Source organism: Narcine bancroftii, chromosome 4 (genome assembly GCF_036971445.1).
Source record: "Narcine bancroftii isolate sNarBan1 chromosome 4, sNarBan1.hap1, whole genome shotgun sequence".
Taxonomy (NCBI): domain Eukaryota; kingdom Metazoa; phylum Chordata; class Chondrichthyes; order Torpediniformes; family Narcinidae; genus Narcine; species Narcine bancroftii.
The window spans coordinates 9,223,574-9,240,693 of NC_091472.1; the positions used below are offsets into that span (position 1 = coordinate 9,223,574).

At 47.2% G+C, this 17,120-nt stretch overlaps 1 protein-coding gene across 1 annotated transcript in view; it reads left to right on the forward strand.

Annotated features, from left to right (window-relative positions):
• Positions 1–17,120, forward strand: part of arfgef3 (ARFGEF family member 3) — a 197,729-nt gene that overhangs the window by 125,839 nt on the left and 54,770 nt on the right. Inside the window, exons 35-38 of the mRNA XM_069936112.1 lie at positions 43–176; positions 4,436–4,581; positions 9,540–9,719; positions 10,460–10,601. Of these exons, the coding sequence (XP_069792213.1) occupies positions 43–176; positions 4,436–4,581; positions 9,540–9,719; positions 10,460–10,601 (602 nt within the window). The remainder of the gene's footprint in view (positions 1–42; positions 177–4,435; positions 4,582–9,539; positions 9,720–10,459; positions 10,602–17,120) is intronic.

Here is a 17,120-nt window from a genome sequence, read left to right on the forward strand (position 1 = left end):
TTTGACGGTAAGTTCTCACCTTGCACTTCCTCCATCCCACAGGTTGTTTGAGGATGCTACTGTGAAACTGAATCTAAACGCTCTGGTAGGATTCCTCAACCAGTTGCGGAAAGCGTCACAAGCCCAGCTCTTTGACTCCGCAACCGAGACCGTGGACTACTCCCTAGCAATGCCAGGTGACTGCTCTCAGCTTTTCCAGCTGGTGTTAATCCCCAGAGTCTGACAGTGGGGTGGCATCTGGGCGGAGATGAGGGTCCTTCCACACTCCAGGCTATTGCTAAACATAAAAAGACCTCCAGCTCGGTGTCTATTTCCTCAGTGCTCATCTCACGTGGTGAAAAGGGGGGGGTGTTCACTGATTGTGGTAACCACCTCTGTCGACCCTGTCTACATCTCTCGCTGCCTCAGGAAAGCAGCCAGCATATTAAAGGACAGATCCTCCTTGGCCACGCTCTCTTCCCCTCCATCTCCCATCGAGCGGAAGGCACGCACCTCCAGGTTCAGGGACAGCTTCTTTCCCTGCTGATACCAGACTCTTGAACAGATTTCTCATCTTGCACTGTTTACCTGTACTTTTAACCCCATCTTTAATGCTAACCCCTGCACCTTTATTTCATCATTGCACCATCTGCTGTACTTAAGTAGGCCCCAACCTCAACCATTTACTCCAGAGGTAAATTCGCAACCTCTCAAACTACTCCTCAATCTGTAGATCCCTTCGAATCAATTTATTTTGATCTCCCGACAAATTCAATCAGGGTCTAATCAAATGAATCAAGAATTTGTTTCTGTCCAGACTCAATTTCATTCACAATTTGAACATATTAAAGATGAAATGACTGATATGGCAAATTATGCTAAAGTTGTGGATAAGATTAAAGTTCAAAAGATTTTCAAGGCTGTCATCTTGAGGTAGAACAATGTTTCTTTGGCTTGGCTTCGCGGACGAAGATTTATGGAGGGGGTAAAAGTCCACGTCAGCTGCAGGCTCGTTGGTGGCTGACAAGTCCGATGCGGGACAGGCAGACACGGTTGCAGCGGCTGCAGGGGAAAATTGGTGGGTTGGGGTTGGGTGTTGGGTTTTTCCTCCTTTGCCTTTTGTCAGTGAGGTGGGCTCTGCGGTCTTACAGTTAATAGAACGGAAGATTCCTTTACAGCTTGGGAAGTTGAAGGGAAAGATCTTTTACAGAAAATTGACGTAATGGAGAATCAGAGTTGTGGGAACAATGTAAAAACGTAAAATGCAACTTCAGAATGGGTTGACTTGCTTGGATAGCCCACAAAAGAAAACCTTTCACTGTATCTCTGTAAACAATTTGATTCAGAGCAAACCTCTGTGGAGAACTTTGGAAACAATTAGTTCAACCTCCTCTTTGCCCGGTCATATATTCTCAAATTATTCCTTCTAAATTTATTCAATTTCCATCCATTTGAATCAAAAGTGACTTTCGTTAACATCTCCTCACGGAGCCCATTGCCATACTTAGTAAGGTCTTCGGAGCAACCCCTATCATTCTTAGAACAGAGGGAGGGCATTCTTTCCATGTGATCCATCCTGCCTTGCAGGGTAGCTATGCATTTAGTCTCATTGCTCCCTCCTTATTCTCTGCGGCCTTGCAACTTATTCTATTTTCCATGTCTAGCAAGTGCCCTTTAATTCTTTTTGCCATTAACCTACACAAAAGGCCAATTAGCATTTCTTTTGAGATGTGAGAGGAAACCAGACCATCCAGTTGGTGGGGGGTGTGGGGGGGGTGAGTGGTGGGGAGGGAATGGGATGGAGAGGGTGCAAAGGGACCTGGGAGTCCTCCTGCAGGACAGCCTGAAGGTAAACTTGCAGGGTGAGTCGGTGGTGAAGACAGCAAATGCAACGCTCGTATTCATTTTAGAGCAGGGATGTGATTTTGATGCTTTATGAGTCCACGCTGCTGAAGATCCAGCTGCGCTGGGTGGGTCACGTCTCCAGAATGGAGGACCATCGCCTTCCCAAGATCGTGTTATATGGCGAGCTCTCCACTGGCCACCGTGACAGAGGTGCACCAAAGAAAAGGTACAAGGACTGCCTAAAGAAATCTCTTGGTGCCTGCCCCATTGACCACCGCCAGTGGGCTGATCTCGCCTCAAACCGTGCATCTTGGCGTCTCACAGTTCGGCGGGCAGCAACCTCCTTTGAAGAAGACCGCAGAGCCCACCTCACTGACAAAAGGCAAAGGAGGAAAAACCCAACACCCAACCCCAACCCACCAATTTTCCCCTGCAGCCGCTGCAACCGTGTCTGGCTGTCCCGCATCGGACTTGTCAGCCACAAACGAGCCTGCAGCTGACGTGGACTTTTACCCCCTCCATAAATCTTCGTCCGCGAAGCCAAGCCAAAGAAAAAAGAAGGCACTGGTGAGACCTCACTTGGAGCATTGTGAGCAGTTTTGGGTTCCATATTTAAGAAAGGATGTGCTGACATTGGAGAAGGTTCAATGAAGTTCACAAGGATGATTCCAGGAATGAAAGGGTTATAAAGGAATGCTTGACAGCTCTTGGTCTGTACTGGTTGGAATTTAGGAGATGCAGATTCAGGATTTATGGTCATGAACAAGTCATGAAATTCGGTGTTTTTGCGGCAGCGTCACAGGGCAAACATTCATATCATGACCATCTTACAACATTACTATAAAAAATAAAAATAATTGTGCATGAAAAGTAAGGCAGTGTCCTTGGTTCATTGGTTATTCAGGAATCTGATGTCAGTGGGGAAGAAGCTGTCCTTGTGTTGCTGAGTGCTCGTCTTTAGGCTCCTGTACCTTTTACCCCAATGGTAGTAGAGTGGGTGGTGGGGGTCTTTGAGGGTAGAGGCTGCTTTTTTAATACACCGCCTCATGTAAATGTCCTCGATGGAGTGAAGTCTGGTGGCTGTGATGTCGCAGGTCGAGTTAACAACCCTCTGGAGTTTATTCTTGATCTGAGAGTTGGTGTCTCCATACCAGGCAGTGATGCAACCAGCCAGAATGCTCTCCACGGTCCACCTGTAGAGGTTTACGAGTGTCTTCGATGACTTATTAAATCTCCTCCAACACCTCGCAAAGTATAGCCATTTGCAAGCCTTCTTTGTGATTGCATCAACGTGGAGGCTCCAGGACAGATCCTCGGAGATGTTGACACCCAGGAATTTGAGGTTCTTGACCCTCTCCACTACTGAACCCTCAATGAGGACTAGGTCATATTCTCCTGACTTCCTTCTGAAGTCCACAATCATCTCCTTGGTTTTGCAGACATTGAGTGCAAGGTTGTTGTCGCCACACCATTCAATGAGCTGATCTATCTCCCTCCTGTACGCTTTCTCCTTGTCATTTGTAATTCTGCCAACAACTGTGGTGTCATCGGCATTGGAATTCTGCCTGGCCACACACCCTCACACAGAATGAGGGGCAATCTCATTGAAACTGTTTGTATGTTGAAAGGTGGGGACAGAGTAGATGTCGAAAGGGGAGAGTCTAGGACAAGAGGACACAACTTCAGGACTGAAGTGTGTTCGCTTAGATTAGAGATGAGGAGGAATTTCTTTAGCCAGAGGGTGGTAAATTTGTGGAATTTGTTACCACAAATATATGTGGAGGCCACGTCATTGGGTGTATAAAGACAGAGATTAATGGATTCTTGGTTAGCCAGAGCATCAAGGGCTATAGGGAGAGGGCCAGGCAGTGGGGCTGAGTGGGAAATGTCTGAATGGTGGGGTAGGCTTGATGGACTGAATGCCCTATTTCTGCTCCTATATTCTTAGGGAAACCCATGCAATCACCTGGAGACCATTCAAACTCCACACACAAAATGTTGAAGGTCAGGATTGAACCAGGGTCTCTGGGGATGTGATGGAGCAGCATTACAGCTATTACCCCAAATGTCATTTTTCTGGGGGGGTGGTCAGCTAGGGATGGGAAATAAACGTTTTCTTGGTGGTGTCAAGAACTGCCAAAAACAAAGTGAATGAACAGAAAGAACCCAGTGTGTTCCACCTAGAGTCCCCTCAGTGTTTCAGGTCAAAGGTCAGCTGCAAGAGCTACCTCTTGCTGGCCTTTAGCTGTAAGAGTTCGCCCCTTATTTGCCCAGGTTTAGGAGTGGCTCATGCCCTTTGAGTCCACATCGAAGAATTGAGCACAGAATGCATGCTGAGAGAGACCTCCTTTAGATGAGGGTAGAAGATCCCATGGCACTAATCCTCAGAAGGTCTCCATCCTGGATATCCGGTCAATAACACGTGACCATCTGTGGGATCTTGCTATGAATACATGGATGTTTCCTACATTGGACTTCATTGGGTGGAATGTTTGTGAAGGGTGTTATGTGAATACATTGCTTTGCTCTTCACAGGAGTTGGGGCACAAGGGGTGTCAGAGTTAGCACAGGGTTGCTCTGTGCCTCTGGTTAATGGGATTTTGATCTACAGGAGAGGCCAGGTCCACCTTTGACCGGCGCAGCGCTCTGCACCTCTTCCGGCTTGGCGACGTGATGCTGCGAATCGTGCGAAGCAGGTCCCGTCCCCTCTTGCATCTGATGAAGACCTGGGGTGTGGTGGGCCCTCATCTGGCAGAGGTAAACACGTCAGTTCTTTTGCTGGACAGAGGCACTCATGGGCACACACTGAATGTAGCTCTGCTGTCTTTGTGTGAGAAAGGGTAGATTGGTTTCACCAGGTTGAACCAGAAATGAGGTGGTTAGTTTATTGGGTCAGCTGGGACTATACGTGCTGGAGTTTAAATGGATGTTGGGGAACCTTATGGAAATGTACTAAATGATGGGAGGAATAGATAAGGTGGAAGGTGCAAGATTGATTCTGCTGGCAGGTGAGACTAGAACAAGGGGACATAGCCTTAAGATTTGGGAGAGTAGATTTAAGACAGCAAATTTGTGGAATTCTCTGCCCAATGAAGCAGTCAAACTCCTTCATTAAATGTATTTAAGAAACAAATAGATTTCTGAAGAACTGGGGAATCGAAGGTTGTGAGGAACAGGCAGGTCCAAGCTTTATCTGTAAACTTGGGGGAGGGATTTTAATTATTTATAATGTTATTGTTTGCCTTTCGGGCCGCTCCGTGGAGGGGGAGGAATCTGCTGATGCAGCAATGGTTAAATGTTTTCAAAGAATGTTACTGAAAATAAAGTAAAATGCTTTTATTTTTATATATTCATGCAAGTGAAATTTGTTCAATGATAGTACAGTATAATATATTTGTATTTTAAACTGTTTATTCTTAATGCAGGTGTATTGGTTAGGCACTGTTAAGAGTGAGTCTCAAGCAAACAGAAAATGCGCTTATCCAACATCTACCAATCCCCATAGATGCTGGATACCCGGGGTTTTACTGTATTTAATGTAATGTTGTAGCAACTGCTGTGGCAGCGCTACCGATTAACAAGACGTCCGCACAGGGTGAGGGTGAACCAAAAAATTACTTTATTGGTTTGAATTTGCCTCATTTCCGAGCTGGCCCGCCCACTTCTGGTGACTTACCCACCAGCTTCTGGAAGTGACATTAACGTGTCACGGTGTCACTCTCCGGCTGGCAGGCCACTACGCGGAAGTGGCGGACTCCTTAGCCTGCAGGTAGCGCTAGGTGTGGACTCCTTCTCGGCAGTGAACGGGAGCCAGCACCATCTTGGACCAGCCGCATGTTGTGGCAATTCGGCCCATTTACTCTCACGGTCTCTTGGCCCACTACACCACTGCCCCAGAATCACCGCCGCTTCCTGAGCGGTCTGACTTACGGTCTTTGGGCGGTCTACTTCTGTGTTTGACCCGGGGGTCCGGGGCCGGCAGGTCGGAGTCCAGGTGCGCGACTTTGAGGCGGTCGAATGTAGGTCTGACCTGTCGGCCACCGATGTCCATTATGAACACCACACCATCTCTCCACAGTACCTTGAAGGGGCCTTCATACGGGCACTGTAGGGGGCCCCTTGCTGACCTCTGCCTACGAAAACGTAGTGGGTGGACTGAAGATCCATTGGAATGTGGTTGGGTGGCGAGCCATGTGGGACGATGGCAGGGGGCTGGGCGGTTGTCCGTCCGCTTTCTCTCTCAGCCTGTACAGGATGTCTTAATGCCCTGGTCTGTGGGCTGGGAGGGGAATTGAAATGTAGGTCCCCTGGGATGGAGAGCGGTTCGCCGTTCACCATCTCTGCGGACGATGCTAGCAGGTCCCCCTTCAGTGCCGTGCAGATCCCAAGCAGCACCCACGGGAGCTTGTCCATCCAGTTCAGCCCAGTCAGTCGGGCTTTCAAGATGCCCTTCAGGTGGCAGTGGAACTGTTCGAGCAGTCCATTTGCTTGGGGATGGTAGGCCGTCATGTGGTGGACCTGGCTGCCGCAGAATTTCACCAGGTTTGACCAGAGGGAGGAGGTGAACTGAGTGCTTCGGTCCGATATAATGTGGGTCGGGACTCCGAAACGTGCATCCCAGGTGGTGAGGAAAGCCTGGGCACATGTCTCTGTGTTGCACGCAGCCATGGGTATTGCCTCTGGCCAGCAATTGAATAATTCGATGGTCGTGAACAGATATTTCATACCTTAGCTCTCTGAAAAGGGGCCAACGATGTAGACATGGACATGTTCGAACCTGTGTTGCACCGGCTTGAAAGTCTGTAGGGGGGGCTTTGGTGTGCCGATGCACCTTGGCATGGTGGCACTGTAAGCATGTCCAAGCCCACAGGGTAACATCCCAACAGAATCCATGCCACACGAACTTGTCTGAGAGCAGGTGGACCGTGGACCTTATGGAGGGGTGCAATAAGCCGTGGATCTGGTCAAAAACCCACCATCGCCATGTTGCAGATAGGTTAGGCCTTGGGGACCCAGTAGAAATGTCACGCAGTAGGGTCAGTTTTCCTGGAGTGGGACAGACATCTCTGACCTTCAGAGTACCCCTGGATGTCTGCATCTTCCCTCTTGTCCTTGACGAGCTGGGTGACGACGAGCCCTCCACAGTTTGTGGCAACAGCGGGCCAGAACAGCAACCACTTTGGTCTTGCCAGCGACGTGGTGAATATCCGTGGTGAATTCCGATACGTAGGAGAGGTGCCATTGTGGTCTTGCCGACCATAGGTCCGAGACCTTGCTCAGCACGTAAGTCAATGGTTCGTGGTCTGTGTAGGTGGTGAACACTCTCCCCTCTAGCATGTAGCGGAAGTTCCGTATCATCAGGTACAAGGCCAGCAGTTCGTGCAAACGCGCTCTATTTGAACTCTGGTGTTCGGAGGTGCTTACTGAAGAAGGCGAGGGGTCACCAGTGCTCATCAACCCATTGCTCTAGCACTGTGCCCACCACTCTGTCTGTAGCATCCATTGTGAGGGCCGGGGGGAGGTGAGATCCAGTACCATGGCCTCCGGCATCCTTTTCAGCGTCTTGTCGCCGAGTTTGATGAGGGACAACAGACGCTGCATGAGGGTGGCCTCTCCCGGGAAGACATGATGGTAGAACTTGACCATCCCCAGGAACTCCTGTAGTCCTTTAGTCGTGCTCGGCTTAGGGAAGTTCTGGATGGCCTCCACCTTGTGAGGAAGTGGGGTGGCACCCTCTGGGGTGATACGGTGCGCCAGGAAGTCTATTGTTTGTAGGTCGATCTGGCACTTGGCCAGGTTCATCATGAGCCCGAACTGCTGGTGATGAAGATGTCATCTAGATAAACGAAGATGAATTTGAGGTCCCTGCCGACCACGTCCATTAGCCGCTGGAATTTCTGGGCTGCGATTTTGGGTCCAAAAGGCATTCTTAGGAAGAGGCCGAAGGGTGTGATGATGGCCATCTTCTGGACATTGCTAGGGTGTACTGGGATTTGGTGGTACCCCTTCACGAGGTCCACCTTGGAGAATACCCTGCAGCCCTGTAGCCTCATGAAGAAATTCTGGATATATGTGAGATGGGGTACCTGTCTGGATGTTGGTAGTCGCCACATGGTCGCCAACTGTCAGAGCTCTTCTGCACCATGTGGAGCGGGAAGGCCCATGAGCTCTTGGAGTGGCAGATGATCCCTAACTCGTTCATGGCGGCGAACTTGGCTTTGGCTTGTTGGAGCTTGTCTAGCAGGAGGCACCAGGCTCTTGCATACACCGGGGAGGGGGGGTGCAGCGGTCTCTGTGAGGTGCTCCACACCATGTGGCGGATTGGAGTCATGGAAGTTCGGTGCCAATAAAGCCGGATATTTGGCCAGTATGAAGGCATATTCGTCTTGGTCCAGTGGCAGGAAAGAGAGTCTCTGCAAGGTGAGAGGGGAAAGACTGGAATGTTGTGGCATTTACTAACTGCCATCTTGTCATGTCTACCAGCAGTTCGTTTAGAGAGGGCCTTTCTGTGTGTCATCCACGGAGGCCACTATCGGCGGCCGGCCTGCCCGTTTCCCCTCACAGGTATGAGCATGGGGTCGGGGGGGTGCACCGCCGGGTGTTCCTGCCCCATCGGCGGTGGTAGAAACAGTATTCGCTGTTCATCTCCGCACGCCCTTTGCATTTCCGCTGTGCCACAGCTACTGCTGGTATTTCTTGTGGACTGGACGGGGTGGCGGCGCCAATCGCATAGACTGGTTGCATGTGGAGGAGGCTCTGCTGTGGCATGCAAAACAGCCTGTCTCCCTCCTTGGCCATGAGGTACAGGGCGCTGAAGTCCATGTCCGAAACGTGCACTGGTAGTTTCGAGAGGAATAGGGCCTCAAACAGGAAATGAACTGTGTGCCCGTCTGCCAGGGCTAACACCTCATGCATTAGCTCAGAGGGGTTTCTGTCACCCAGGGCCTGCATGTGGAGGATTCTGATGGCCCTCTTATGCTGGTTGAGCCCTAGGGTGTTGAGGAGGAAGTGTCGAAACTGGTCATACTTACACTCTATCAGTGGGTTTTCTATGAAGACCTTACTTTGTCAGCTGTGGTGATATCCAGGGCCCTGACGATGTGTCAGAACTTGGTGTCCTCTGAAATGGTTCCCCTGATGTGGAACTGGGACTCAGCCAGCTGCAGCCAGTTCCTGGGCTGGCTTGCCCAGAACGGTGGGAGATGTACACCACCCCCCACCTTCCCCTCCCAGCATTGGTCACAGGCATTACGGTTCAGCTGGTTGCTGCGTTCTTGTGTGATCGATGCTGGTTCCAAAATGTTAGAACCGTCGGGGTCACCACTGTAGTGCCTGCTGCAGCAGTGCTACCGAGTAAAGAGATGTCCACACAGCGTGAGGGTGAACCAAAGAATGACTTTTTTGGTTTGAATTCACCGCATCTCCGCCCTGGCCCACCCACCTCCAGTGACGTACCCAACAGCTTCTGGAAGTGACATCATCACATCGTGGTGTCAGTCTCCAGCCGGTGGGCCGCTACGCGAAAGTAGAGGGCTCCGTATCCTGCACGTAGCGCTAGGTGTGGGCTCTTTCTTGGCAGTGAAGGGGAACCAGCGCCATCTTGGACCAACCACGTGTTGCGGCAATTTGACCCTTTTACTCACGCGGTCGCTCCATCAATGCAATTTCCTCCTCATTTATGTTTACCACCATAACTTGATCTTCCCTTTTCTCAGGCTGCCTGCCACAAGGAGAGACAGGTGTCTCAGAAAGCTGTCTCTTTCATCCATGACATCCTGACGGAAGTTCTCACTGACTGGAATGAATTACCCCATTTCCATTTCAATGAAGCTCTGTTCCGGCCGTTTGAGCACATCATGCAATTGGAACTGTGCGATGAAGATGTGCAGGATCAGGTAAGTTCATCTGTAAAAGTCATCGGTAAGCTTCAGTCATACTTCCCTTCCTTCTACTCTTGCAACTGTGAGCCAACATTGCAGCCGCAATCTCAGCAGCCATATGTTGCACTCTTCCAGTTACTGGGGAGTGCTCCTGCTTAAAGAAGTCGTGCAAGGGAGGTCCCACAGATGGGCTGATGAAGGTCCCGTGGAGGGAGTGATGGAGGTCTCGCCAAGGAGGAGATAGAGGTCTCACAGAGGAGGTGATGGTGGTCTTGTGGAGGGGGGATGGAGATCGCTCACAGGGGAAGATGGAGGTGTCTCACGGAGGAGGTGATGGAGGTCATGGAAGGGGTGATGGAGGTCTTGCGGAGGGGGAGATGGAGGTCTCAAGAGGGTGATGGAGGTCTCGCAGAGGGGGTGATGGTGGTCTCGTGGAGGGGGGGATGGAGGTCTCGAGGGGGGATGGAGATCACTCAGAGGGGATGATGCAATTCTCTCATAGGGGAAGATGGAGGTCTCACGGAGGAGGTGATGGAGGTCTCGCACAGGGGATGATGGAAGTCTCATGGAGGGGGAGATGGAGGTCTCATGGAGGAGATGATGGAGGTCTTGCACAGGGGATAATGGAAGTCTTGCGGAGGCGGAGATACAGATCTCGCACAGAGGGAGATGTTGGTCTCAGAGGTGCTGAGGGAGGAGGGGAAGACCTCGCTGTGAGCTGGTGTGAAGAGGGTGTAAAGCTTTGTGCCATTTAGGTGATCACGTCGATCGGAGAGCTGGTGGAGGCCCATTCCCCACAGATCCAGTCGGGCTGGCGGCCGCTCTTCAGCGCATTGAAGACCGTACACAGTAACAAGTCAGATGTTAAGGAATATCTGATTGGTGAATACTCCATGGGTAAGTGAAGAATCCACACTCTCCCCATACCAGAACAGTCATCTCTCACTGAAAACACTGAACATGTTGTGCACCCTCACTCTTTTCTGTTACACTTCCACAATAACAGGGTATACAGCTGTGCTAGTCCCAATACTGGCCAGGGTGGTGCTGCAGGTCGCACACCTGCAGCCTAAGGCCTCGAGATTCCAGTTCAGTCCTATCCTCTATGACTTTCTGTGTTGAGTCTGCACACCCTCCCTTGGACCACAGGTTTTCTCCCGAATGCTTCAGTTCCCTCTCGCCTCCCGAAAAGTTGCGGGTCGGTCGGTTAATTGGCCCAGTGAACAATGTCCCTGATGAGGGGAAGCGGCAAAAAGAGCCAGAGGGACATGAGAAAGAGAATACTCAGGTAGTCCCCAGGTTACGAACGAGTTCCGTTACCTAGGTCTGTCCATGAGCCAAATTTGTACGAGGGGCAGAACAGGTACTTATTTAGCATTAGTGAGATAACATTATGCGTGAATTGGGGACAGCCCGTTCGTAAGTACGGGTTGTTTGTAGCCCGAACGCCCGTAACCCGGAGACTGCCTGTAGCATGGAATATGGAGATGAAGAGTGAGAGTGATGGAATTTCTTCTACCAGGTGCTAGCATGCACCTGATGGGCAAGATGGCCTCCTCTATTGTGGAGAGTAAAATAGCTAACATTAATAGCACTCGGCCTGTTAGGCACCTCCCAGTGGGAGTGCAAAGCTCTCAGTCATCCATCTTCCATTCAGAATGATCATGGCAGTACCAAAGGCTTTCAATAATCACAGCCTACCTCACAATGTCTTTGTGTTGTGCTATAATATCACTCTTGTGATAAGGCTTTCATATCTGACAATATCTCTTCCGAACTCTTTAAGGATACTTGTTCTGACTGTAGAACACAAAACTAAACTCAACCTTAAAACATTCTCATTTCTTTGCGTCCTTTTATGCTCTCAGGAAATCTCAAAGCATTGAGCAGCCAAGAATATACATTTGTGAAGTCCTGTGGTCATATTGAAATGTTCAGGGATTGCATTCCACCCTATTATGAAGTTTTCTTTCAAAATACTGACTCCATGATACAATCACTGTTACCACAAGGGCCATAGTTACTCTGTCCCCTTATAAACTGAAAGAGAAATGCCACGGTAAAAGCAATTGAAGAACCTGTTCATAGGCTTGAACCCTTACTGAAAAGGAATAAAAGACAGTGGAAGATTACGTGTCTTTCTTTATGAGACTGGCTCGTCGGGAGCACATATGGATCTGGGATCCAGAGGGGGCTGAGGGCGAGAAGGGCTCTGGAAAGGCCTCGGGCGCTAAAGGCTTCCTGATCGTGTCAGAGGTTTGGATCTGAAGCTCGGGTCGCCAATGGATCAAACAGGAGACTGTGTGGCTGTGGAGGCTGAGGAAACCTGGAGGTGAGCGGATAGACACTCGGTGCCTCTTTAGCTTCTCTCTTATTGTAAGGGGCACCGGGCAACACTTGTGGTGACGCTTGGTCTGCCTTATGGCAGACAGAAGGAAATTACATGCTATCAAACGGCAGCTCTACAATATGTCGGTTCCAATGGGAAGAGTCTCAATTACAACAATGAAATACTTACTGGCATCTGAAATTCCCATACATTACCTCAAAATCAGACTCTATAATAAAGACCTAGTGAAGTAGGGAGTCAAATCCAATTTCAGAAACAAAGTTCAGTGCTAGTAAATACTGGGCTAAATGCAACTAACACTATATAGTTTCTGGGCAAACAAAGTAATCAATGAAGACTCAAATCTAAGTGTAAAATGCTATAAAAACGTCTTTTATATTGGTGTTTTCATATGAAAATCATTCAAGCATCTATCCTGTAAAGCTCCTAATGGATTTTGTAGGTTTTAAAGAGAACCCGCGGAAAGCTGCTGGACTGGATAACATTCCCAGGAGAGTGTTCATGGGATGTGTGGCTCAGCTGGCAGATGTTCCCACCAACACCTTTAACATCTCCCTGAGAAGCACTGTGGTCCCAACGTGCTTCAAAGCCACCACCTTTGTCCCCGTGCCGAAGAAGTCATCTGTGTCCTGCCTCAGTGGCTACCGCCCTGTCTCACTCGCATCCATCGTCATGAAGTTCTTCGAAAGGCTCGTCGTGGGGCACATCAAGCTCCTGCTGCCCCCGTCACTGGAGCCCCTGCAGTTCACATAAAGATCCAACTGCTCTACAAATGATGCCATCTCCACCACCCTCCATCTAGCCCTCACCCAGCTGGAAAATAAGGGCTCATGTATTTGAATGCTGTTTATTGACTTCAGCTCGGCGTTTAACACAATCATACCTCAGTACCTGATAGGGAAGCTGAGCTCGCTGGGTCTAAACATCTCCTTCTGCAGTTGGGTTCATAACTTCCAGTTGGGGAGGCCTAAGGCAGTCTGGATTGGTAACAGCACTTCCAAGACCATCACATTGAACATGGGGAACCCCCCCCCCCGCAGGACTGTGTGCTTAGTCCACTGCTGTTCACTCTGCTTCTGCTGACCCATGACTGTGCAGCCAAACACAGCTCAAACCACATCAAGTTTGCTGATAACATGACCTTGGTGGATATGATCACTGATGGCCTGGTGCAGAGCCAACAACCTGTATCTGAACGTTAAAAAGAGATGGTTGTCAACTCCAGGATGGCCCAGGGGGAACCACGCTCTGCTGGACCATTGATGGTTCGACCGTTGGTCTTCAAGAGTATCAGGTTCCTTGGAGTGCACTTGGCGGAGAACCCCTTAACACCAACTCCATTTACAAGAAAGCCCAGCAGCACGTCTACTTCCTGCGAAGCCTGAGGGAAAATATCAGGGAAGACTCCCTCAATACCAATACCCAAAATTGACATTTGTTTTAAAACAGGGGCTCCCCAGGTTTAGAGAAACCCAACAAAGTGAAATCTGACTTCACCCAAGGTCTCCAAATTTTGTTAAGTCACTTTCCAAAATCATAATAAGAATAAGATTGTTTTCTGTAGCAAATGGAAATAGTAAATATTCCATTTAGGTAAAATGTTACAGTGAATATATAATAAAATGAAAGAATTAGAAGAGGGTATCAGATTAAACCGATACAAAATTTTTCAATTAGCTCTATTTTGGGAGCTGCTCTCCCTTTTACTCTTACTAAATTATATAAACAAATTGATAATCCAATGGCTAAACATACACTACGTATATGGTTTCAATTCCGGAGATTTTTTGGCCTAAGTCATTTTATCTTGGAAACTCCTATTGTACTAAATTTCCTTTTTGATCCCTCTCTAATTGATCAAGCTTATTTACTCTGGAAAGTTAAAGGTATAACATGCTTTTCGGATTTATTCTTGGATAACTCTTTCATGTCATTTGAACAATTGTCCATGAAATATGATTTACCTCGATCTCATTTCTTTCGATATTTGCAGATTAGGAGTTTCTTAGTTTCGACTTTACCCTCTTTTCCCAATCGGGAGACTACGACTGTTTTAGAGGATATACTATCTTCCAAATTCCCTCCAAAAGGTGTGATATCTAAATTATATAATATAATAACAAAAATAAATTCTGGGACTTTTGAAAAGTTTAAAAATGATTGGGAAAGAGAACTCAACCTTCATATTTCTAATGAAAATTGGAATAAAATTCTGCGACTGGTAAACTCTTCTTCTCCATGTGCAAAACATTCACTAATACAGTTTAAAGTTGTTCATAGAGCTCATATGTCTAAAGATAAACTCCATCGCTTTTATTCTCATATCGATCCTATATGTGATAAATGTCAATTGGAAATAGCTTCCCTTACACATATGTTTTGGTCCTGTCCCTCTTTACAGAATTATTGGAAGGAATTTTTTTGCATTATATCTACTGTTTTGAATATTGATTTACAACCACATCCCATTACTGCAATTTTTGGATTACCTATGATAGATTTGACTTATTTATCTCTTCCTGCGGATCGTATGATTGCTTTTCTTACACTAATGGCTAGAAGATCTATACTATTGAATTGGAAAGAGGTTAATCCTCCCACTGTTTTCCAATGGTTTACCCAAACTATGGGTGCCGCTTTAGTTGCCCATTCAGAGCCAGCTCTTCAGCGCTTGACGTCCTGCTTTGCGGAAACTGCCAAAATGTTTGGCCTGGAAGTCAGCCTGAAGAAAACTGAGGTCCTCCATCAGCCAGCTCCCCACCATGATTACCAGCCCCCCCACATCTCCATCGGGCACACAAAACTCAAAACGGTCAACCAGTTTACCTATCTCGGCTGCACCATTTCATCAGATGCAAGGATCGACAATGAGATAGACAACAGACTCGCCAAGGCAAATAGCGCCTTTGGAAGACTACACAAAAGAGTCTGGAAAAACAACCAACTGAAAAACCTCACAAAGATAAGCGTATACAGAGCCGTTGTCATACCCACACTCCTGTTCGACTCCGAATCATGGGTCCTCTACCGGCACCACCTACGGCTCCTAGAACGCTTCCACCAGCGTTGTCTCCGCTCCATCCTCAACATCCATTGGAGCGCTTACATCCCTAACGTCGAAGTACTCGAGATGGCAGAGGTCGACAGCATCGAGTCCACGCTGCTGAAGAATCAGCTGCGCTGGATGGGTCACGTCTCCAGAATGGAGGACCATCGCCTTCCCAAGATCGTGTTATATGGCGAGCTCTCCACTGGCCACCGTGACAGAGGTGCACCAAAGAAAAGGTACAAGGACTGCCTAAAGAAATCTCTTGGTGCCTGCCACATTGACCACCGCCAGTGGGCTGATAACGCCTCAAACCGTGCATCTTGGCGCCTCACAGTTTGGCGGGCAGCAACCTCCTTTGAAGAAGACCGCAGAGCCTACCTCACTGACAAAAGGCAAAGGAGGAAAAACCCAACACCCAACCCCAACCAACCAATATTCCCCTGCAACCGCTGCAATCGTGTCTGCCTGTCCCGCATCGGACTTGTCAGCCACAAACGAGCCTGCAGCTGACGTGGACTTTTTACCCCCTCCATAAATCTTCGTCCGCGAAGCCAAGCCAAAGAAGAGACCCAAACTATACTATGTTTAAATTTAGAGAAAATTAGAAACTCTGTCTATGAATCCCCTTCTAAGTTTAAGTTAACCTGGCGACCATTTATTCAATATTTTCATTTGTGGTGAGTTGATCTGGCTCTGTTTTCTTTCTATGATTATGTATGATAATTGGGCTGTAAGATGAGATCGGAGTGATCGGCGTGGTTTAGCTATATCTGTAGGTTTTTTTTAAAGTTTTTTTTTAAAGTATTTTTAATTCAGATTTGTTTTTTCTTTTTTGGTTTTTTTTTCTCTTTTTTCATATATTGTTATTAATTATATCTTTTTTTTTAGAGATAGTTCACACCCTAAACTGATCTAAATTTTTTTTAATGATATATTTTTATTCTGTAATATTATTGTTTAATATCTCTGTATTAATTCATTACTTACTATGTATTTTTTATATCTCTTTGAACTGTATGTGTTTATAAATTATAATAATAATAAAAAGATTGAAAAAGAAAGAAAGAAGAGGGTATCAGAATCAAAATCAGGTTTGTTGACATGAACATAACTTGAAAATTGTTCTTTTGTGACTGTGATATGGTGCAAAACTGCTACAAAATTATAATTTTGTAAATACACGATTAAAAAAAATAAATTAGTGCAAAAAAGAGAAACGGTATAAGTTTATGTACAGTTCTCGGGAATGGAAGCCTAATCTGTAATATAAATTGCCCTTTATGTATAAGTGAGAATAAGGGGGTGGGGGTAGGGGAGTTAGAGGGAAGGGGAGATAAAGTAGAGTAAATGAAAGTTATATGGGCAACATGGCTCATTGGGCGAAAACGCCTGTTTCTGTGTTTCTGCTGGTACAAATTAACAACTCTTTCAATTATTTTTGTGTCTTAAGGGACTTTATTAGCACTAACACAGGGAAAGCAATGGAAAATTCACCAGACAATTGTAAATTCAAATAATAGTTTTTTTAAAATTAGGCTATTAATAACATGACTTTCTTACTTATCTTTAAACTTAACTCTAAATGTAACCCCACTATGTGTAAATGTTAATTTGTGTGTGTGTGTGTGTGTAATTAAAGTCCTTCTCAAAAGTTCAGCATCATTTTAGTTTTGCTTGAAGGTCTTAAATTCTTAGTTCAGAAATAGTTCTAAAGTGCTTTTAAACATCATATCCTTAGGTCTCTTTACTCACAATGTGACTACTTTCTTCCACGATGAATTCACAAACCCAGACAATGGTTAATCGAAGTGGCCATATACAAGAATAGACCCGGTAGAAATTTGTCCTCTTTTTCCAAAGAGACAGCAAAATGATCTTCCTTATTTCAAAAGCCACTGATTCTGTGTTCCCCTTTCCCCAGGAGTAATACACAACAACAGCACCCATTCTGGTTAGTGTCACTCAACCCTGTCTTTCATAATATTTCAACCTCTGTGTCACAAGGATTTTGACTTTT